The 19,761-nt window shown below is 37.4% G+C and overlaps 5 protein-coding genes and 1 long non-coding RNA gene across 13 annotated transcripts; 3 read left to right on the plus strand and 3 right to left on the minus strand.

The window, feature by feature from the left end:
- The first annotated feature begins 979 nt into the window (after nt 1-979).
- On the plus strand, nt 980-2,891 carry LOC111790639 (3-ketoacyl-CoA synthase 1-like). The gene has a single exon (XM_023671627.2). The coding sequence runs from the start codon at nt 1,211-1,213 to the stop codon at nt 2,795-2,797; it is 1,587 nt and encodes a 528-aa protein (XP_023527395.2). The 5' UTR covers nt 980-1,210; the 3' UTR covers nt 2,798-2,891.
- A 1,842-nt stretch (nt 2,892-4,733) lies between these two features.
- On the minus strand, nt 4,734-8,801 carry LOC111790641 (heterogeneous nuclear ribonucleoprotein Q). Of its 4 annotated transcripts, XM_023671633.2 has the most exons (9): nt 8,663-8,801; nt 7,718-8,179; nt 7,507-7,623; nt 7,234-7,374; nt 6,971-7,147; nt 5,877-6,084; nt 5,322-5,497; nt 5,161-5,246; nt 4,734-5,078 (listed from the first exon to the last, which is right to left on the minus strand). In XM_023671633.2, exons 2-9 carry the CDS (start codon nt 8,117-8,119, stop codon nt 4,937-4,939), a joined length of 1,449 nt encoding a protein of 482 aa, XP_023527401.2. In that variant the 5' UTR covers nt 8,120-8,179; nt 8,663-8,801; the 3' UTR covers nt 4,734-4,936. The 4 variants fall into 4 exon arrangements, with proteins under 4 accessions (XP_023527401.2, XP_086978530.1, XP_086978531.1 ...); XM_087122404.1 differs by having other exon boundaries at nt 5,161-5,497; XM_087122405.1 differs by having other exon boundaries at nt 5,161-5,497; nt 7,718-8,121; nt 8,663-8,797.
- A 59-nt stretch (nt 8,802-8,860) lies between these two features.
- Nucleotides 8,861-12,755, plus strand: LOC111790640 (Tetratricopeptide repeat (TPR)-like superfamily protein). 3 transcript variants are annotated; one of them, XM_023671628.2, is made up of 3 exons: nt 8,861-8,998; nt 9,115-9,199; nt 9,896-12,755. In XM_023671628.2, the coding sequence occupies exon 3, from the start codon at nt 10,396-10,398 to the stop codon at nt 12,238-12,240; it is 1,845 nt and encodes a 614-aa protein (XP_023527396.2). In that variant the 5' UTR covers nt 8,861-8,998; nt 9,115-9,199; nt 9,896-10,395; the 3' UTR covers nt 12,241-12,755. The 3 variants fall into 3 exon arrangements, 2 of the variants coding, with proteins under 2 accessions (XP_023527396.2, XP_023527398.2); XR_002814512.2 differs by lacking the exon at nt 8,861-8,998 and having other exon boundaries at nt 9,053-9,199; nt 9,896-12,327; nt 12,401-12,755; XM_023671630.2 differs by lacking the exon at nt 8,861-8,998 and having other exon boundaries at nt 9,059-9,199; nt 9,954-12,755.
- On the plus strand, nt 12,193-14,886 carry LOC111790644 (uncharacterized). The gene is made up of 5 exons (XM_023671636.2): nt 12,193-12,327; nt 12,401-12,471; nt 13,308-13,433; nt 13,525-13,815; nt 14,163-14,886. The coding sequence occupies exons 1-5, from the start codon at nt 12,282-12,284 to the stop codon at nt 14,748-14,750; spliced, it is 1,122 nt and encodes a 373-aa protein (XP_023527404.2). The 5' UTR covers nt 12,193-12,281; the 3' UTR covers nt 14,751-14,886.
- LOC147793337 (uncharacterized) lies at nt 13,071-14,302 on the minus strand. The gene is made up of 2 exons (XR_015420362.1): nt 14,161-14,302; nt 13,071-13,431 (listed from the first exon to the last, which is right to left on the minus strand). It is a non-coding gene; the product is annotated as an uncharacterized LOC147793337 (long non-coding RNA).
- Nucleotides 14,887-14,937: 51 nt separating the features above from the next.
- On the minus strand, nt 14,938-19,351 carry LOC111790643 (uncharacterized). 3 transcript variants are annotated; one of them, XM_087122402.1, is made up of 7 exons: nt 19,128-19,351; nt 18,627-18,757; nt 17,823-18,257; nt 16,206-16,516; nt 16,060-16,113; nt 15,449-15,855; nt 14,938-15,357 (listed from the first exon to the last, which is right to left on the minus strand). In XM_087122402.1, the coding sequence occupies exons 2-7, from the start codon at nt 18,695-18,697 to the stop codon at nt 15,085-15,087; spliced, it is 1,551 nt and encodes a 516-aa protein (XP_086978528.1). In that variant the 5' UTR covers nt 18,698-18,757; nt 19,128-19,351; the 3' UTR covers nt 14,938-15,084. The 3 variants fall into 3 exon arrangements, with proteins under 3 accessions (XP_086978528.1, XP_023527403.2, XP_086978529.1); XM_023671635.2 differs by lacking the exon at nt 18,627-18,757; XM_087122403.1 differs by lacking the exons at nt 18,627-18,757; nt 19,128-19,351 and adding an exon at nt 18,981-19,103.
- Between the last annotated feature and the right edge of the window lie 410 nt (nt 19,352-19,761).

Genomic DNA, 19,761 nt, shown 5'->3' on the forward strand with positions numbered 1-19,761 from the left:
AAGGTTCAAATACCCATATCACTCTATTTTTTTTTAATTTATAAAAAAGAGCTCTAAATGCTTCCCATATATAAGCCTATTTCTTCAAATAAAAATAATCACAATTATGCTTTAGTACACTCAATCATAAGTAAGAATTTCAAATTTACAATGAGAAAAAATATTAGTATTTCGAATTTACAAGCAAGGTAGGAGAGAGAGAGAGAGAGAGAGAGAGAGAGTAATCCTTGGGTTGATTGTGTGTGGTTAGAGGAATTTGCCTTGCCTCCACAGTCCACCCCTAAACCGAAAAAAGTAAGCTTGGGCTCTGCCCTCTCTCTGTTCTGAGTGTCTGTGATTGGATAAACTAAACCCAAAAGAAAGGACTTGTTTTAAAGTCAATGGTCCCTTCTTGTTTGAGACATAATGAAATAAGCACACGATAACAATATCATCAACTAATAGTAATAGCATCCTTCCAAAACAAACTTCATTTTTCAATAAAGTTAACACGAAACCGATAAGAGTAATATTGAGTAAGAAAAAGGTTTAAATTATTCATTCATATCTACAAACAAAAGAAAAGAAAAGAAAAGAAAAGAAAAGAAAAGAAAAAGAGCTACATGGAATGGAAGTGACTCGGAGATGGAATTCCTTTTAGCGTGGAGCTAGATGTTTCCAACCCAAATAAGGCTGCCTACATACCCACAAGAGTGTGCACTGCGGAGAGAGGTGTCATTTAAGAAGATATGCAAATAAATATCTAACTACCACTCCCAAAACCACTACAATTTGAAAATGATTTCTCCATTTATTAAGTTCCTTATTAGATATGTCTCTCTCCAACTTACCTGCAGAGGTGTATGGTTGTTGAGCTATCTCACCGTTCTTGGAACTACTCCCATTTATTTGAGAACCACACCTCCTCCTTCCTTCCTTCCTTCCTTTCACTTCTCTGCTATTCATATATATCTACTCTTGCTTGGTGCCGCCAAGTGCCAAACCCTCTCTGCCTCTCTACCTCTTTCCCTTTTTTTTGTCTCTGTGTTTCGCACCACCCAACCAGCTGGTAGTTTGAAAGAGGTGTAAGTCTTTGCCTTCATTAATTTCTGCCTCTATCCCTCTTCTTCTCTGAACTGCCTTCTCCTTGGATCTATATAGGCCTAAGATTTCAGAGAGTGCTGCACAAAGACTAAGACTATATCACAGAGAAATTAGCAAGACAGATAATATGAATAGCATTGAGATGGATGCAGAGAGACTAACGGCAGAAATGGAACTTAAGGACTCCTCTTCCATCATCATCAGAATCCGGCAACGCTTGCCGGACTTTCTGCAGTCAGTCAAGCTCAAATATGTCAAATTAGGATACGGGTACTCATGCAACTCTGCCACTACTCTTATGTTTCTAGTCATTTTGCCTCTGTTTATTTCCATTGCCATTCAGCTTTCCGGCTTCAAACTCTTCCGGGTGTCTGACTTATTGCCCACCACAAGATTTCAACATGGGATTGATGCAACTACGGCCGTAGCCGGTTGTCTCTCGATACTTCTCCTTGCCCTCTATTGTTCCAAGCGATCCACACCGGTTTATCTGGTTGAGTTTGCCTGTCACAAACCAGAGGATGCGAGGAAGATGTCGGTGGACAGCTTCCTGGAGATGAGTGTAGAGAGCGGAGGCTTTCAAGAGGATGACCTTAAGTTCATGTCGAAAGTAGCAAAACGAGCCGGTCTTGGCGACGAAACCTACTTGTCGAGAGGAATTACTTCTCGGCCGCCGAATTTGTGTCTCGACGAAGCACGCTTCGAAGCAGAGACTGTAATGTTCGGCGCACTCGATGCTTTGTTCGAGAAAACCGGCTTGGACCCGAGTGAAATAGGAATTCTAATCGTCAATTGCAGCTTATTCAACCCCATACCATCACTATCCGCCATGATAGTGAACCACTACAAGCTTCGAACCGACATTAAGAGCTATAATCTCAGTGGAATGGGGTGCAGCGCAAGCCCTATCTCGATTACACTCGCTAAGGACCTTCTCAATGCAAACCCTAATACTTATGCTGTCGTTGTGAGCACCGAAAATATAACCCTAAATTGGTACTTCGGCAGCGATCGGTCGATGCTGATCAGCAATTGTCTGTTTCGGATGGGAGGAGCCGCTGTGCTGTTATCGAACAAGCACAGCGATCGATCCCGGTCAAAGTACGAGTTGATTCACACGATTCGAACACACAAAGGAGCTGACGACGAGAGCTATAATTGCGTTTATCAGAGAGAGGACGAGGAGGGGAAAATTGGAGTTTCACTGGCGCGCGAATTAATGGCGGTAGCAAGTGAAACATTAAAGACCAATATTACGACTCTAGGTCCTTTGGTACTACCATTTTCAGAGCAATTCGCGTTCTTCGTCTGTATGGTGAAAAAGAAAGTGCTGAAAGCAAAAGTGAAACCGTACGTACCAAATTTTAAGCTCGCATTCGAGCATTTCTGCTTCCATGCCGGCGGAAGAGCAGTGCTGGACGCTATGCAGAAGAACCTCCAACTGAATGAGTGGCACATGGAACCCTCGAGGATGACGCTGTACCGATTCGGGAACACATCGAGTAGCTCGTTGTGGTACGAATTAGCATATACAGAAGCAAAGAACCGGGTGTCGAAAGGCCACCGGATCTGGCAGGTGGCTTTCGGTGCTGGATTCAAGTGTAACAGCGCAGTTTGGAAGGCGCTGAGAGAAATTCCGGCGGCCGAGTGCGACCGAGTTAACCCATGGATCGACTCAATTGACGAATTTCCGAGGAAGGTCCTTGTTGAATAATGAAGATAGTGCGAATAAAGGCACGTGGGAGATTATGAGCGCTTGTGGGTCCTCTCTTTTAATGAAATAAAAACTGTCTATTTTATTATTATAATTATTATTATTTTTTTTTTAATCATTTTAAATCTCTTTATTTATTCCTCCTTTCAGGGAAACGTGAAGAAAGTGTGTGAATAAAAGTTAAATTTTGTTGAAAAATCAAAATATTATAAACTATTTTCACATTTTAGGATTAATTTCAAATTCAAATGTTTCCCATTTCTTTTAAGCTTTCAAATTATAATATTTCATCATTTACAATTTCATATAATTTTAATGAAAGTTGTAGACTCCATTTTTTATTGTCTCCATTAAATTACTAATTAATTAGCTAAGGATATATTAGTTATAGTTAATTAGTTGGTTAGGATTGGACATAATAAAGAGATAACTTTTAATAAATATAACTTGATTAATTTTCATTATTTTTTATTTATTTATTAAGACTAGTTTTAATTAACCTAGTTAATAATATATAATAATAAATCAAATTTAAATCGTAATTAATAATAACAAGCTATAAGTAATAAACTTATTCAATATTCTATTGTAATAACTATTTTATATAAATTCTTTTGAATTACCTTTTTTATTATCTCATTAATAATTGATGACGATTCTATAAGATTTATAAAAATATCTTATTTAAAATAAGTTACAAAATAAAATAATATTTAATTTTTGAAATAGAACAATTTAATTATTATACCAAGTATTTAAAATTAGAATTTTGATTACTAAATAAATTAAAATGGTTGGACGTATGAAATTTTGATATTCTCATACCACACGAATACCACACGAAACAGATATTTAATTCTACTTATTATATTCTCATATATCATATTTTCAAATATTTTATTTTTAAATTTGAATTTAAAAATTTGAAACTTTATCTTATATAAATTTTGTTTTATACAGTGATGTGCCAATTTGTGATTTATGACATCACAGGTGGCAAAACATAGGTCCCCATGTGTGGAAAATCCCACAACATTATTTGATGTGAGATCATAATGATTACATAATAAAAAAAAAAAAAGTGACTTTATAGATGTACTTCATATTTATTAAAAACTATTAATATTTTTTTAAATTGAGAGATAGAATTGGATTGAGAAATATTATTATTATTAGGAATGAGAAATAGAATTGAGATGAAAGATGTATATTCTTTATTGATATTCATAACCTTTAAATCGAATACAAGCTATCGGCCTACCAATAAAGAAAATATAAATTAATTAAATATTGAGAATAAAATAAAATATACTATAAATCAAATTATAAAGGATAAAATATTAAGATATAATATCTAACATATATTTCATAACCAATATATTCTCCAAACATTATATCTCAACCGTTATATTTAAATAAACACTTTTAAATCTTCATCATAATTCTCCTAGTTTGTTGCAAGTAACTAACTTATTTTGAAAAAATGATTATAGAATTATAGGCGAAAACTATAGCTATGATGTTGTATTAATATCAAAAATTAAAGTTCTAATAACCATAAACTAACTCTACCCACTGCATAAATATATAGTGTGACATATATGAATATATCTATATATATATATAGTCGTGGGACTAACTCAATAAAGTAGTTAAAGTCGAGGAAAATCCTATTAATAAGGCAACTACCCATTAAATATGGTTTTTTTTTTTAAAAAAAAAAAAAAAGTGTAAAAGAAAGTCATTAGTTTGGCAGCCAACCAAAATAGAATTGAATTTCACGCTTTATTTGAAACCTATTTATAAATTGAATTTTAATTTCAAATTTCAACCCTATGAACCATAAAACTATTGTAGTTACCTAAACAAATATTAATTACTTCATAACTTGTTTTATGTTAATTTTATAAAATACTTTAAAAAAACATAACCCGAGTTGCTTAACAAACAGAATCCTTGTTATTTATGAGTTGAGTTGAATATACAGTATCAAGTTCAAAAGAAGACCAAGAAGAATGGTTGAGAGAGCAATTGCTTTGGTGCACATAATTTTCCAAAAGCTAATAATAAGAATTGCCTTCAATTTGTTATTTCCTGTGATTTAGCCTAATGCTTCAATCACACCATTAGGCTAAATCACTAATAGGGTCGATACCTTCTGCCACGGTTGGTTTCATCACCACTACTGCTACCTCCCGAACGACCTGCCGGTCCACCTGAGCCATTGCTCCTCTCACTTCTTCGAGGTCGAGACGGTGGCATTGGTACTCCGGGTTGCTGACTGCATTCACAGGTGACAATATACAATCTACTTATCTTATATACTTATATAGAAATGGATTTGAAGTCGAGCGAAATCTTACAGGACATAACCAATTCGACCATCTGGTAAAACCATCGGTACCATCTGCATTCCCGCTGGCATTGGCCCCCTACCATAAATCACTGGCTGTTCATGCAAGCAAATCCATGAGATTAATGTGGAATTCTTTTCTTTATTAAAGCCTTCTAGGTAAGAAAGTACCTGATGGAAGCCAGCAGTAACACCATACCCACCTAAGGAACCATATGGGTTTCCGCCATAACCACCGTATCCACCGTGAAGAATATGGTTGGGATTACCTCCAGATATGTGGGAATAGGCCCCATCTGATTTTTTATCACTTTGAGGCTTAGCAAGGACAACCTCCAACAGTTGGCCTGCAGATAAAATCCCTGAACATTATTCTTTGGGTTGGAAGAAAAAAGTTAAGACAAAGCATTTCTGGATCCCTTCTATCATCCTTTTTTCCTTTATAGAAACAACGTCATATACAACTGATATGTTTAGACAACTTGAAATGTTCAAGACTTGTACTAAATGAAATTCCATGCATATGTTGGACACATCGTCCATTTCAGTAAACAGAGAGAAAACACTGCAAAGAGAGTTATGAAAAAAAAAAAGAGAGTGGGCCACCGGCCAAGTTCTGTCTGCAGCCTAATTTGAATATGTTCAACTTTTTTCTGTTAAGAAAAGGGGATATGATTGTGCATTTGAGGTTTCAACTGTAAATCTCTGAAGATATAAAAACAAAACCTTCAATTTCATATTTCTCTGTCTCTTTAACAGCCTTTAATGCACTTGACCTCTCAGCATAATGGATGAATGCAAAATCCCGTTTGCTACTCCCAGCTTTGCCAGGTGGCATATTCACTTTTGTCACTTCCCCATGCTGCTGAAACAGTTCTTTCAATTGCTCAGTAGTAGTATTCTCAGGTATGTTTTTGACATAAAGAGCCTTCACCTGCGATCCATAATGTAGTAGAACTAAGAATTGTTATGTCAATGCCAAAACATAACAATTCTTAATAGCTTTCACTAACAACGATGCAGTATTCAAACTACCATGCGCTTTTAGATATCTTCCTGTAAATTTGAAAACTAAATTCAAAGTATAATTCAATTCCTTCAAATACATCTTAATACACAGGCATAAGAGAACTGACGACAACCAATTCAAATGTTTCAGAGATAGAAACGATTGGTAACACAATCAATTCTTACATGCTCACCAAGGAGATGCACTCAGTGTTGTTGGCTAGAGAGAGGTTTCAAGAAGACAAGCCAAAAAATTTAGTATCCGTCATTCATCGCTAAATAGATTCCCATTTCCATTACACAGGCTTTTGAAAAGAATGCACCGAACCCCAAACATCAGTGTTAGACCTTAATATCAATAAGCATACGGGTAGTACAATGGTTTGTCAAAAATGATAGTTAGAATTCGTTGAAGTTTGTCAGTGGCCAGCAGAGGATCGGTGGGGCGTGGCAGACTACTTTGTCAGAGTTTTGTACTAAGCTTGGCTCAAAGAGGAAGCTACGAAATTAGGTTCCTCGAAACCACCAAGATGACTGTCTTTCTACACACATTTCCTTTCTCAATGTTCCATTGATCAATCAATATAATTTTTTTGGTTAAGATATCTGGTTCCCTTATTTAGTTATTGAAATTGAAGAAACAATACAGCACGACACATGAATTTTCTCTGCCCAAGAACCGTTTCAGTTTTAACTTTCAACCTTAGTACCACATTTGTCAACCAAATTCTAGTTGATACAAAGGTTCAAGGTGCTTGAAAAATGTCACGCAGATCCCAGAAAATTTTCTCCAATGATGATAACTTAATTACCTGAGCAACGGCAGAGTTATCAGACATACTTTTTGGATCAGCCCAACTAACAGTTGGGGAATTTCCGTCCAGCTTAAAATTCACATTCGACATTTTCTGCCTCGAATAGTCAGCACATGCATTGTTATAATACAGAACAAATGCAAATCCACGATTTCGGCTTGGGTTCTGAGGATCCTGAAATAGTTTATACAGACAAAAGAACATCAAGCCTCAATAACTATCAATTTCAAAGAATAAAATGTATAAATTTGCAACTCCACCTTGATAAGCTCAATGTTTTCAACTCCAGGGCCAACTCTTTCTATAAGTCTCCTAAACTCATCCTCTGTCCAACTTTTTGGGATATTACCAATAAATAGTCTGTGCTTAGAATCAGACAGAGAACACCTTATCGTTTTACCCTGTAGTGTGGAGGATGACTAAAATCAGTTTAAATTTATTGATGATGAATATCTGAAAAAAAAGCAGCTTTGAAGTTGCTGAAACATAATAAAGTAATAAGACCATCAAAATCTTAAGGAGTCCAACATTACCTTGACTTCTTTACCATGTAAATCCTCTATAGCTTTTTGTGCCGCCTCTTTTGTTTTAAACAATATAAAAGCATAACCTTTGCTTTCACCAGAATCTCTGTCCTTTATTATCCTTATCTGCAAAACAATTGTATTACAGAACGTACCTCTAAAATCGAAGGCCCAGAGAAAGAACAAGAAAGCATGAGAGAAAATAAACACCACTCCAGACCTCAAATATTTCTCCTAGTGATTCACACAAATCTCTCAAGTCATCTTCTGAAACATCACGTGAAAGTCCACCAATAAAAATTTCAGATCCATGAGGAGGAAGAGCAAGAAGCTGAGCATGCTTCTCTAGATCATCTTCATCTAATAAAGAAGTAGACTTTTCGATCTTTTCTATAGACTCTGTGGATGCGTTATTTCTACCATCTCCAGAAAATATATCTTCTTCGTTCGAGCCAATTCGAGGCTCTTCACCTACTTCTTCAACATCATATTCGGGATGTTCCCCATCTCTCCTATCTACTCCATCCTCATCAGCATGTTCTTCCACATCATCATCTATCTCTTCCATGTAATTGTCCTCTTCAAGATCCACCCGCTCCTCGACTTCTGAACCATCAGCCATGACTGCTTTATGTCACAGATATTGTCATTCAACAAATAAACTTGATAAGCACAAAATCACCTGTAATGTAGTAAATGTATCTGAGATATAAATATGGGTATGAGGGTACCAGTAACTGGTAGAAGGAAAAATATTAAATGATCAGAATGAAAACCTGCCCACTTCAGTTCGTGTTGAACATATCTAGAAGCAACATTATTTGGAGTCCAGACTAGTTTTTATGAACAAGAATCAGAAGATTTAAGAATTTTAAAAGTAATTTCAACAGTGCTCGCTCAAAGATGATGAAATTCAAAAAACTAATACGAACAGACTGAGGAGAGGAAATATGATGCATGCACACAGAATTAAGAAATAAAATCTATGGGCACATAAGCCTAACTCATGTTCCGTCGACCAGTGTACTTGGTTCCAAAGACATCCCAGTCTCACGACACAAAATAAATAAAACATGGCCCTCAGTATGCAAATCGGACAAACAGAAAACAAAGAAATGGAATAAGAAAGGCGAATAAATCACATTGGGAGTCTTGTAAGGCATACCAGTGAAGTGGGGAATTGAGGTGATCGTGAGCGAGTCCTGCTTTGTGTATCTGGGCTGGTTCCTATTTCCGCCTCGGAGAAAATGGAGAATCAGAGCTGCGTTAAATCTCTCAGAATGAGTTCGAAGCCCCTCTGGGCCGACACGACGAGGGCTTCTTCAAGCGCATGGGCTTAACTGGAACCGAACTCTTCCCTCTAGTTAAACGTCGTCGTCGTCTTCCTCGCGCGCGTAGCCTCTCCCTTCTCTGTTACCGATTTGTGCCGCGAAATGTCCAAAAAAGCCTTTCTATTGCCAAAAATAGCAATTCCATACTTGATTTCTCACGCAACTACGCTGTAAAACTTTCCTGAAGAAAAATATAAAATTTAGGGTTTATTAAATATTAATTTTTCTCTTTTTCCATTTATAATTATTTTCTAAATGTTCTCTACTTTTCTCTTTGTTCCGCAAGTGAGAAGAGGAACCGACCCAGATACTGAAAACAGGGCTAGCTCATGCTCCAATTCTTGCAGCCTTCTCGATTCTACACTTCACTGGTATGCCTTGCAAGACTCTCTCTGTGATTTATTCGCCTCTCTTTTTCCATTTCAGACCTGAGGTCTTCACTTTTCAGTCCTGTCGAGATGTGCTATCGATTCGTTTTCAGCTCGAATTGCTAATATTTATGTGTACCTTTCCTTTTCCTTTCCGATTGTTGGTTTCTTGGAATGTGCGTGTTGGCGACATATATCCTGCTTATTCGTGTTTATATCTGATATTGCTCCCGTTTAGGTGTGTTTGGATTTTTGCAATCCCCATTCCTTTCTCGCTTTGTCTCTTGCCATTTTGATTCTGTGACCCGCTTATTGGTTTTCCGTTTGTTTGGTTTGTTGGGAGCCATGTTTTACTGTTTTGTCTTGGGGTTGGGATGTCTTTGAAACGAAGCACTCTGGTCGGCGGAACATGAGTTGGGCTTATGTGCCCATTGATTTTATTTCCTAGTTCTGTGGGCACACATCATATTTCCTCTCCTCAGCCCGTTCGTTTTAGTTTTTACTTTCATCATCTTAGAGCAAGCTCTGTGGAATTTACTTTTAAGAATGTTAAATCTTCTGATTCTTGTTCACAAAAACTAATTCTGGACTCAGCCATGTTTTCGTTCTGATCATGTTAATCTGTTTCATTATCCTTTTACTCGTTACTGATGCCCGCATACCCATTTTTGTAACTTGAATGCATTTACTATATTACAGGTGAGTTTGTACTTGTCAAGTTAGTTTGTTGTGTGACACTATCTGCGATTTAAAGCAGCCATGGCAGATGGTTCAGCAGTCGAGGAGTGGGTGAATCTTGAAGAGGACAATTACATGGAAGAGATGGACGATGCTTCATTGAAACATGAAAATGTAACTATTGACCGAGAAAATTGATTCAGTGATTAGAATTTCATTGGCAGACTGCATAAGAAGAACGAGCTTAAGACTTGAGAGTGACGTGCCGCGTTGTCGACAATCATATTGGTGCTTCTCAGACTGGAAGTTTCCCCATTCACTTTAGCCTCATCTTCACACTTCCGACTGTGATGTCCAGGTAGTACAACTAGCCTTCTCTCATCTTGATCAGTAGGCACATTCCATTTTTGTATCTACTCTGGTTTTCTCTCGGAACTTTCCACAAACACTTGGAGCTTGTAACTTTTTCCACAAGATGTGGAAAGTATGACCTGATTTTTGCAGATTGCTTCTAGCGTACTATGTGGAATGGAAGAATGAGATCAAAGTTTTGCGCATTGTCGCTTCTGAGTCATACATATTTCAGTTGCTCTTCTGTTAAATCCACCCAACATGTTGTGCGCAGAGCTCTTACCAGTGGTTTTAGTTCATGGCCTACTCGCATGCATACCGTCTACCCTACTACTGCCTTGAACTCCAATGTTGGGGATCTTTTCTCCTCTGGCTTTTGTTCTCGCTATTATAGTTCTCCGGGTTCAAACTGCGATATTTTGAACATGCCTTCAGAAGAATCTAGTCAACATGCTGCCAATGATGATCATGTTAGCGACGATGATGATGATGATCGAGAAGAGCATGAAGAGGATAACATGAACATTGAGCAATGGAACATCAATGACAAAGGTGTGATACGAGATGTGGATGCCATTATGGATATATTTCGTGGGTTTCGGAATGTAGATCGAATTCAAGTAAAGAATAAGCTTGAGCATTGCTGTATTAAGGTCTCAGGGGAGTTGGTAGTCGCAGTACTTTCTCGGATCCGTAATGATTGGGAAGCAGCATTCACTTTTTTTGTTTGGGCTGGTAAGCAGCCTGGCTATACCCACTCTATACGTGAATATCATTCAATGATTTCAATTCTTGGGAAAATGAGGAAGTTTGACACGGCATGGGCCTTGATCGACGAGATGAGAGGAGGGACAACGGGCTCTTCTCTTGTGACACCTCAAACTCTACTAATCATGATTAGGAGATACTGTGCCGTTCATGATGTTGGTAAAGCTATAAATACCTTCCATGCTCATAAAAGATTCGGATTCAAAGTTGGACTGGAGGAATTTCAAAGCCTTCTCTCTGCCCTCTGCCGTTACAAAAATGTGAAGGATGCTGAATATTTACTCTTTTGCAACAAAGATGTGTTCCCGTTTAACACAAAGAGCTTCAATATTGTCCTCAATGGATGGTGCAATACAATTGGCAGTCTTCGCGATGCAGAGAGAATTTGGAGGGAGATGGCGCAGAGGGGTATCGGTCATGATGCTGTCTCATATGCAAGTATAATTTCTTGTTACTCAAAAGTTCGCAACCTTTATAGGGTGCTCAGGCTTTTTGACAATATGAAGCAAATGAAAATTGACCCTGATAGGAAAGTCTACAATGCAGTCATTCACGCTCTTGCCAAAGGTGGGCTTCTGAAAGAAGCTATTGATCTCATAAAAACAATGGAGGAGAAGGGCATTATTCCAAATGTTGTTACTTATAACTCGGTTATCAAACCTCTATGCAAGGCCCGGAAATTTGATGATGCTAGAGTGGTTTTTGAGGAGCTGTTGAAGCGGGGCCTCTGCCCGACAATTCAGACATATCATGCGTTCTTGAGATTCCTGAGAACGGAGGAAGAAATATTTGAGGTATTGGAGAATATGAGAACGATGGGGTGCAATCCAACCACTGAAACCTACATAATGTTGATCAGAAAATTTTGCCGATGGCGGCAGCTTGATATTGTTTCCAGAATATGGCATGAAATGAGTGAAAATGGAATTAGTCCTGATCGCAGCTCTTATATTGTCTTAATACACGGTCTCTTCTTGAATGGGAAACTAGAAGATGCATATAAATACTATTTGGAAATGAAGGAAAAAGAGTTGCTTCCTGAACCAAAGATAGATGAGGTACTAAAAGCTTGGCTTGCTGGTAAGCCAGTGATTCGAGGCTACATGAATGGTTCATCAGAGAATCCATCAGATTCTTCTGGGGAAGGCAAGAACTCGAAATTGTTCCCCAAAAAAATTGATTTCCACAGACAACCTGAGATCAGAAAGGTTGCAAGAGATTCTGGTTTTTCATTTTGGAAGCAGTAAGATTTTGTAGTATATCTTATCCCATCATCCTCGAGGTTCGAATGCTTCGAGTGCACGACTTCAACCGCTCATCTGAGTTCACTTCAGGTGCCTTCAACCTCTCCTTTCATCTCACAGTGATCCTTTTTCCTTCCATTACACCGCCAATGCTTTTGTGCAGTTCAAGTGCGGAAGACCGTTGCGAAGCCTAGTAAACTTTTTTACACATGCCCGGATCCTAAGACGTTAGAGGTACTAATCTTCAGACCGAACATGTTTATTTGCTTTTGTAGCGATGTCGATATATGAGCTGTTTGAAGTCGTCCATAGCAAGGCAAAACTTGGCCATTTTATTTATTATGTACCTCAAATCCCGTAGCATTTGAATCAAATATCCAAGCACATGAACCCATGCTTTGGTAAACATCACTCGATGATAGCGACATTATTCAAAGCTCTCAACTAATTCTTTCCATTAAAATTGTGGAAATTTGTTACAAAAAGGTTGGATATAAAATAAATTATTGTTTTATTTATATATTGCACACACTAATTACTCAAATAGAATCAATAAGATTAAGTTGTTTTTAGTTAATATGGTAAATTTTCAATTTTGTATTTATTATATTTTTTACATTTACGTGAAACTTAAAAAAAAAAAAAAAAAAAAAAAAAAAAAAAAAAAAAAAAAAACAATTGAATTAAATACAAATTTTAATTTTTTGTCATTTGAAAAAAAAATATATATGTTAGACTTATATAGGCACAATGCAATATTAAAAATAAAATTACGATCCTACCAAAAATTAAAAAAAAAAAATTGAATACTTATTAAATACTACTTAAGTTCGCAAAAAAGGTGGGGTAAATTTGTTAATTCTTTGTTTAAAAAATAAGACAAAATGACGTAAATAGAAGGCATCGCAATTGAGAGATGGAGCAAAACAAGTAAAGACCGACTTCTTTTAAGATCCGTCCATTAAACTCTCGGTCGATCAAATTTTTGTTCTCTCCGACTTGAGAACGATTTCCTGATGATCTTTTAATATTACCCATCTTCAATTTTCCTCTAATTCTGTAGCTTACAGGCATCCCTCTTGACGACGATGGAGCGTTGGTGTGGAATTTTGAAGGTTCCCTTGCATCCCCAGAGCCACAAGTTTTATCGAGTTGCAGCATCACTCTGTCTTTCCCCGACTTCCAAAACATTGACTGTAAGTTCCCGATGCTCGAAATGCAATTGTATTCTGGAATTTCCTGCCATGGGGGGTATTTAACTTTTTATAATATCTTCCATGCTAATAGACGCCTCATGCGAATGCGATCCTTTTTAATGGGGATCGGGTCGAAGGGACGGGCAATCCAGTGATTGAAAGATTGTCTGATCTGCAGAACATAGCCGATATTTTAGTTTCGAAATTTGGAGACTCCACTAATGCATGGGTTATTGAGGCTTCTGATTTCAATGGGCCTTTTGCTATATATCATGATTTTATACCTTCTCTCAACCGATGGGGAGAGCCAAAATCATATACTGCAAATGGGTTTCCTGCTTCAGTGTCAACCCTTTCACTTTTGGGAAGTTGCTACAGTGAGGTACGATCCAAATGGGTTTGTTGCTTGTCATTTTATTCCAAATGGGTCAAGGGTCCAGTTTTGAATTTCTGACCTCTTGATCAAAACATGTCCAAATTGGTTAAATCATATCTAGGGAAGATTCAAATCATGACCTCATAGTGGATAGTGTATAACTAGACTTGTTGAGCTATGGTCAGAAAAGATTTGGTTCTCTAATATTTTATTTGAATGGTGTATGCCCAAACCAAGATTTGAATCTCCAATCTCTTGGCCGTGAGTATTTCTAAATCAAATGGGTTATGTTTTGGTTGGTTTCTATATGTGATTTTGCTGTGGACTAATTCACTATGTTGTGGATCTGACAGGTAAAGAAGATAATTTCAAGGAGAAACCAAGGATCTCCGGAAGCCACCATATCCACACTAGGATGCAGCACGCCCAAAACAATCATTCTTGGATTTAGCAAGGGTGGTACTGTCGTTAACCAGTTAGTTGCTGAACTTGGCTCGAAGGACTTGATAGCTGCTGATGAGAATCCACCTCATTCTAAGCAAGCACCGGGTGTTGAATGTTCAAAACTCGACGAGGTTCAGTTCATACCCAATACAGAACAGAGCTTTTTGAAAAGCATAACAGAGATTCATTATGTGGATGTTGGGTTGAACTCCCAGGGTGCATACTTCACAGACCCTGAGGTAATCAAAAGAATCTCCAATAGCCTTGTCCAGGAGTCGAGAGGAATCCGTTTCGTTCTTCATGGTACTCCTAGACAATGGTGTGACAGCAGAAGAGTTTGGATACGAGATGAGAAGGATAAAATGTTGAGTTTTCTTGAATCCGAAGCTCGGAGAAGTGGAGGAAGGTTGCAGGTTTGTGAGAGATTTCATTTTGCTGATAGGCCCGCGGACATGCAGATGCATTTTGAAATAATTGAAAAGTTGGATGTTTGCTGATGGCTCTGTTGTGAGGTCGCTAGAAAATCAAGAGTTCTGAACATATCCTATGTAGTTCGTTGTACAAAATGATAATGTTTCTAAGTAGAAAAAAAAGTGATTTTAAGTACTTATTAATGCTAGTACACTTGCTTCATCATTGAGCACTTCAATATAAATATCTTTATTAATGGTAGTAGACCCCATATGGTTAATGCTATCTTTCATATTAACATAATTAATGAATATTTGCAGCATGTACAAATAATCGAGTTGATATGTGCAGATGAGAGCATGGCATGGAAATATACATTAGTAGAACAAAGAACGATTAACAACATATTCTAACCTCCACCTAACCTGTTGCTTTCCTACGCTGCTTACTCGAACCAGTTTTTCGCCTTCCTCCCCGCTTTCTAGTTTTCTTAGAGGATGAAGTAGGCTTGACAGTGGAAGAAGGTTTTGTTTTCTGCACCATGTTGGGCTCCTTGTTCTTTGAGGTCAAGTCAGCTTCAGAAGTGATTTTCTGCTCCCCTAATTTCTGAGGCTCAATCAACCCACCTTTAACCTTCCCGGAAAATTGCAACTCTTCCTTCACTGCGGAATCTTGCATTACAACTTTCTGAGTCTGCAAACATACAAATCAGGAGTTCCAATGCTCAGAACTATTCTGTTTCTTTTGTTTCGTTAAAAATAAATAAATATAAGAGGAAACTTACAATTCCACAATCCACGTTCTGCATCATAGCAGGAAGTAGAATGACCTCTCCATGAGTTTTAATTGCAGTTTCGGGCATAAGTACATCTAACGCATGCTCGGAGATGAGTTGTGATGCTTCATGCAAAGACCTAACTAAGTCCACATTTCCATCTTCGGGTGAAGCGGGATCATCACTTGATGCAAGAAAGCATAGCTGATTGATTGAAGAGAATTTCATGGGATTTTCAGTCACCACCTTCTCAATTCTGTTCTTCAATTCGTGAACTTTTGACTGTGCAGCTTCGATTTTTAGAAAGATGTCTTCCAAATAATTATCGTTATCTCCCAACATAAAAGGTGCCCATCCATCAGTTGCCATTGCTCCGAAGTCATTGATGTCATCACGTTTCATATTCCTTGTTTTGTCTGTAGAGAACAGGGCAGAGAATCAATGGCCTACTACTCGCTAACATGAGCCAGGAGCTCTTCAAACATAGATAGTCATTTCAAACAAAAAAGGATATCACATACCCCAAGAAAAATGACATTCTTAACTTTTACTCATAAGACAATGTACAGAACTATGCCATCCAACAGTCAAAAAGTAGTATTACGATCAACTTCACTTACCTAATTTAAAAGTATCTTCCAAAGACATGTCATCAGCAAGAGACCTCTTCTTCTCTGGAGTAACAAAAGAAGACTGCAATGTCACAGAGGGAGACAGAGACACTAGGGAAAAAAGCATTGCATAGAAATAGTTGAGGACTTGATACCATAATAGGAGAACAGATTATGATGCGCCATATATGAAGCTACTTCAGTAGTCTCTTCAGTTTTCTTCCTTCTCTTTCTTTTCATAACCCTGTGTCTCTGAGTGTGACTTGAGAATCCTGTTGACTTCACATCTAAACCTTCCGTTGAGAAGTGTTCGTAGACAGACTGCTTTCTTTGATCAAATAATGCAAGTTCTCTGTCGTATTTTAATGATTGAGACTGAAGTTTCTTAATTTGCAGTTCTAACCATCTACACCGCCACATAAGAGGACTAATAAACTTCCTCCAGTGAACTGTCAACTTTTTCTTCCTAGAAAGTAAGATGCACGTATAAACACGTGAATATCATATAAAGTTGAGGAGGGAGAGGATAAAATATTTGAGGGATATGTAAGATTGATTGTCTTGTTGAGCTGTATCTGTCCTAGTCCAACAATACATATTTCAAAAGGTTACAAAATTTAGAAAGACAAAATTCAACTCAAATTTAGAACATTTTATTTTGATAAAAAGAAAATCAAACTTTCATCGAGAAAGTAAGGAAGAAATACAAGAGGGCCAACAATGGCCATAAAACAAAGACAACTGGTCAAAAGGAGCCAAACAAGGACTAGCCCAATGAACAAGAAAAGTGATCCGATATAAGAGAATACAGCCTAACGAATAATTACATAAATATTTAGAGCCTTGCTTGAGTTATTAAATCTAGCTAAGGATCAAACCTTCTCCATATCCTCTTAAGATTCCGTTTGTTCATTATAAGAAGGTTTGCACTTAATAAAATTGTAAACATCATGAAGCTATGGAGCAATATTTTCACCGTTAACAAGGATACTTATATTAAAAAACAAACCCTACATTATGTTTTATGAAGGCTACAAACAGTAACTAAGGCTACTTTTCCCTTACAACTGACAAAGCCAAATGACCATACTACGCATAAATTCCTTTTCTAGCCCTCCTAGAAGAAGTATGCATAAAGATCATCGGGCTAGAAAGAAATTTAAGCAATTATTGAACTAAAGCTTTCACGCAGCTGTATTTGATTCGAGCAACTATTGCTATCCTTTGGGAGATTGGTTGGACGAAGATCATAGAACCTCCAGAGACAAGGGCTTGAATTCTCTTTTGATAAGGCTATTTCCTAAGCTTCTGAATGAAATTCATTAGCAGAGTATTGCAGATATATGAGTCTACTGAAAAATCCCAACTCAAAAGTAAAAGAGATAAAGGGGCTGCACACGAATTTTTATGCTTGAAGCAAAGACCAACAAAGACAAGAATCTTTTTTAATCAATGTTAATGAGAAAGAAGAACTTAAAAGTGGCATGATTCTGAGCAAGAAGCTCAAGGAAAAAAGATAAATAGCTCGATCTCTATACACCATGGATGGTATATGGACATCAGTTTCCATATGCCGACTCCTTTTTTTGTGGACATTTTTTTGTCTTTATAATTCTTCATTTTTTCTCAATAAAAGTTCGGTTTCTCATAAAAAAAAAAAATTAAAAAAATGAAAATCAGTTCTCAAATTATTCATCTACCAATAGCACACATTTAAGCATAAAGAAAAGTGAAAAGAAAAAATGCAGACGTGCGAAAAGAAAATGTACTACCTTGGAAATACTTCGCTGTATCCATCAGACATAGGCTGCAAATTATTATCACCATATAAATGGGATTCAACTTCTTCATCATCCAATAACAAACCATAATCTGTTCCAGATATAGTATCTCCAAACGAGCTTGAATTTTCCGTTGAAACATTGCGTTCATTACTAGGACCTCCCTCACAATAATCTGTACACCCAATAATATCAAGCTCCATATCCTCACTTCTATCTAACATCATAGTTCGTTTACAAGAGGGAGCTTCCATGTCACGAATGTTTTCCTGACCACTACTTGCACTCTGCATATCTTGAGCAGCATTTCTGTCCTCCACACAAACCTCCATCAAAGCTTCCTCCTTCACTTTTGATCCATTTTCAAGTCCCATGCTATTATAGGCCCAAATTAAGGCACTCTTGAGTGCAATCAGGCAATTACATCTAAACAAATGAACAGCATCAGAATGCAATACACGTAAACCAATACTTATTCAGAGCTAATCACAAGTAACTGAAGTACATGAAAATATTTCAAGCTTTCCAAATGAGAAAAACTACTTAAATTGAAGGTCCAAGAATTTATTGTTATTTATCGTTTGAAATTGAAAATACGGAAAGAAGAAATTCACTGATGATGCATTTGGTGGCCAACGTAGTAAGAAATATATATATATATATATATATAAGAGCCAACAATAGTAAGAATTCATCCTTGCTTGTTTAAAATCCATGAGCGCACGACAGAAAGCAAGGAAGTACCTCACCACTTTCATTCAAAAAGAAGAAGAAGATGAGGAAAGTAGTCCTTACCTCACTGTCAATCCTTCTTCTCGGAAAGTGAAGGAAAATAAACGAATAGATTGAAAGCGCAATAAACGCATAGATTATATCGCCAAAATAAAAGGGCCCAATTAGTGAACATTATCATAAACCACAAAAGCCTCCGGGAAGAAGATCGCATAAGAAAATAATGGGCAAAGAAAAGCATTCACAGTAAAAAAGGACAACTGCCATTACACTCCGATCAAAAACAGTCCATTCAAGTTCAAAGGGAAAACTTCAAAAAGGATTTATCGCCACCGAGACTCGTCAGCAAATAGAACATTCTTCTCAAAACGAACTCCAAATTAAAACTTAATTGAATTTCTCAAGCATCCAAATTACCGAAATCCGGGAAATCAGAAGTGTGAGTGTCTCATACTGACTTAACTTGGTTACAACAAAAAGTAAACCCTGTTCTTCCCAGTTCTCACTTTTGAACGAGTGAAGGAAAAACCCATCTGGGTTTCATCAGATTTAAGAAGGACCAACCTGGGTTTGGCGGTCGACCGATTTCGCGCGGTTCTTCCCGTGAATCAGCGAGAAAATCGAAAGGAAACGCAGGGTCGGGATAGCCGGCCGATGGCTGGGTGAAGTCAGATCCGGTAAACTCAACGGAAAAGGAAGCGAAAGAGGAGGAAAAGAGAACGGAATTGAGCGAGAACTGTACAGTCAAAACGGGGGAAGAATTTACGTCCGAACAAAACAGAAACACCGCCAAATTTGCGTTCATTATATAGTTTTATGATGCATCAAATGGGCCCCATTATGTCTTAACCATGGGGTCCACTCTCATGTTTTTTCACATGATTTTTCCTTTTTTATTTTTTCTCCTTATCCCGGGTTAATCCGTTTGGTTACGATTTCCATACTAAACCTATCCCGGGTTAATCTGTTTGGTTACGATTTCCATACTAAACCTATCCCGGGTTAATCTGTTTGGTTACGATTTCCATACTAAACCTATCCCGGGTTAATCTGTTTGCTAAACCTATCCCGGTTAATCTGTTTGCTAAACCTATCCCGGTTAATCTGTTTGCTAAACCTATCCCGGGTTAATCTGTTTGCTAAACCTATCCCGGGGTAATCTGTTTGGTTACGATTTCCATACTAATCCCATCCCGGA

This window comes from Cucurbita pepo, chromosome 3, assembly GCF_057944985.1.
Source record: "Cucurbita pepo subsp. pepo isolate OVF chromosome 3, ASM5794498v1, whole genome shotgun sequence".
Classification (NCBI taxonomy): domain Eukaryota; kingdom Viridiplantae; phylum Streptophyta; class Magnoliopsida; order Cucurbitales; family Cucurbitaceae; genus Cucurbita; species Cucurbita pepo.

Bases quoted from the DNA above. Each gene is read 5' to 3' on its own strand.
- LOC111790639 (XM_023671627.2), top strand. From the start codon at position 1,211: ATGAATAGCATTGAGATGGATGCAGAGAGACTAACGGCAGAAATGGAA.
- LOC111790641 (XM_087122404.1), bottom strand. From the start codon at position 8,119: ATGGCTGATGGTTCAGAAGTCGAGGAGCGGGTGGATCTTGAAGAGGAC. The intron at 7,148-7,233 runs GTGGAGTTGCAA...AAACTATTTCAG, and splicing joins AAAACATTGAGCTTATCAAG to GATCCTCAGAACCCAAGCCG. The intron at 5,498-5,876 runs GTTTTGTTTTTA...TTTTATCTGCAG, and splicing joins AGAGAAATATGAAATTGAAG to GCCAACTGTTGGAGGTTGTC.
- LOC111790640 (XM_023671628.2), top strand. From the start codon at position 10,396: ATGTGGAATGGAAGAATGAGATCAAAGTTTTGCGCATTGTCGCTTCTG.
- LOC111790644 (XM_023671636.2), top strand. From the start codon at position 12,282: ATGCTTCGAGTGCACGACTTCAACCGCTCATCTGAGTTCACTTCAG. The intron at 12,328-12,400 runs GTGCCTTCAACC...GCTTTTGTGCAG, and splicing joins CTCATCTGAGTTCACTTCAG to TTCAAGTGCGGAAGACCGTT. The intron at 13,434-13,524 runs GTAAGTTCCCGA...CCATGCTAATAG, and splicing joins CGACTTCCAAAACATTGACT to ACGCCTCATGCGAATGCGAT.
- LOC111790643 (XM_087122402.1), bottom strand. From the start codon at position 18,697: ATGCGTTTATTGCGCTTTCAATCTATTCGTTTATTTTCCTTCACTTTC. The intron at 18,258-18,626 runs GTAAGGACTACT...TCATTTGTTTAG, and splicing joins GAAGAAGGATTGACAGTGAG to ATGTAATTGCCTGATTGCAC. The intron at 16,517-17,822 runs GTAGTACATTTT...CTTACTTTCTAG, and splicing joins TACAGCGAAGTATTTCCAAG to GAAGAAAAAGTTGACAGTTC.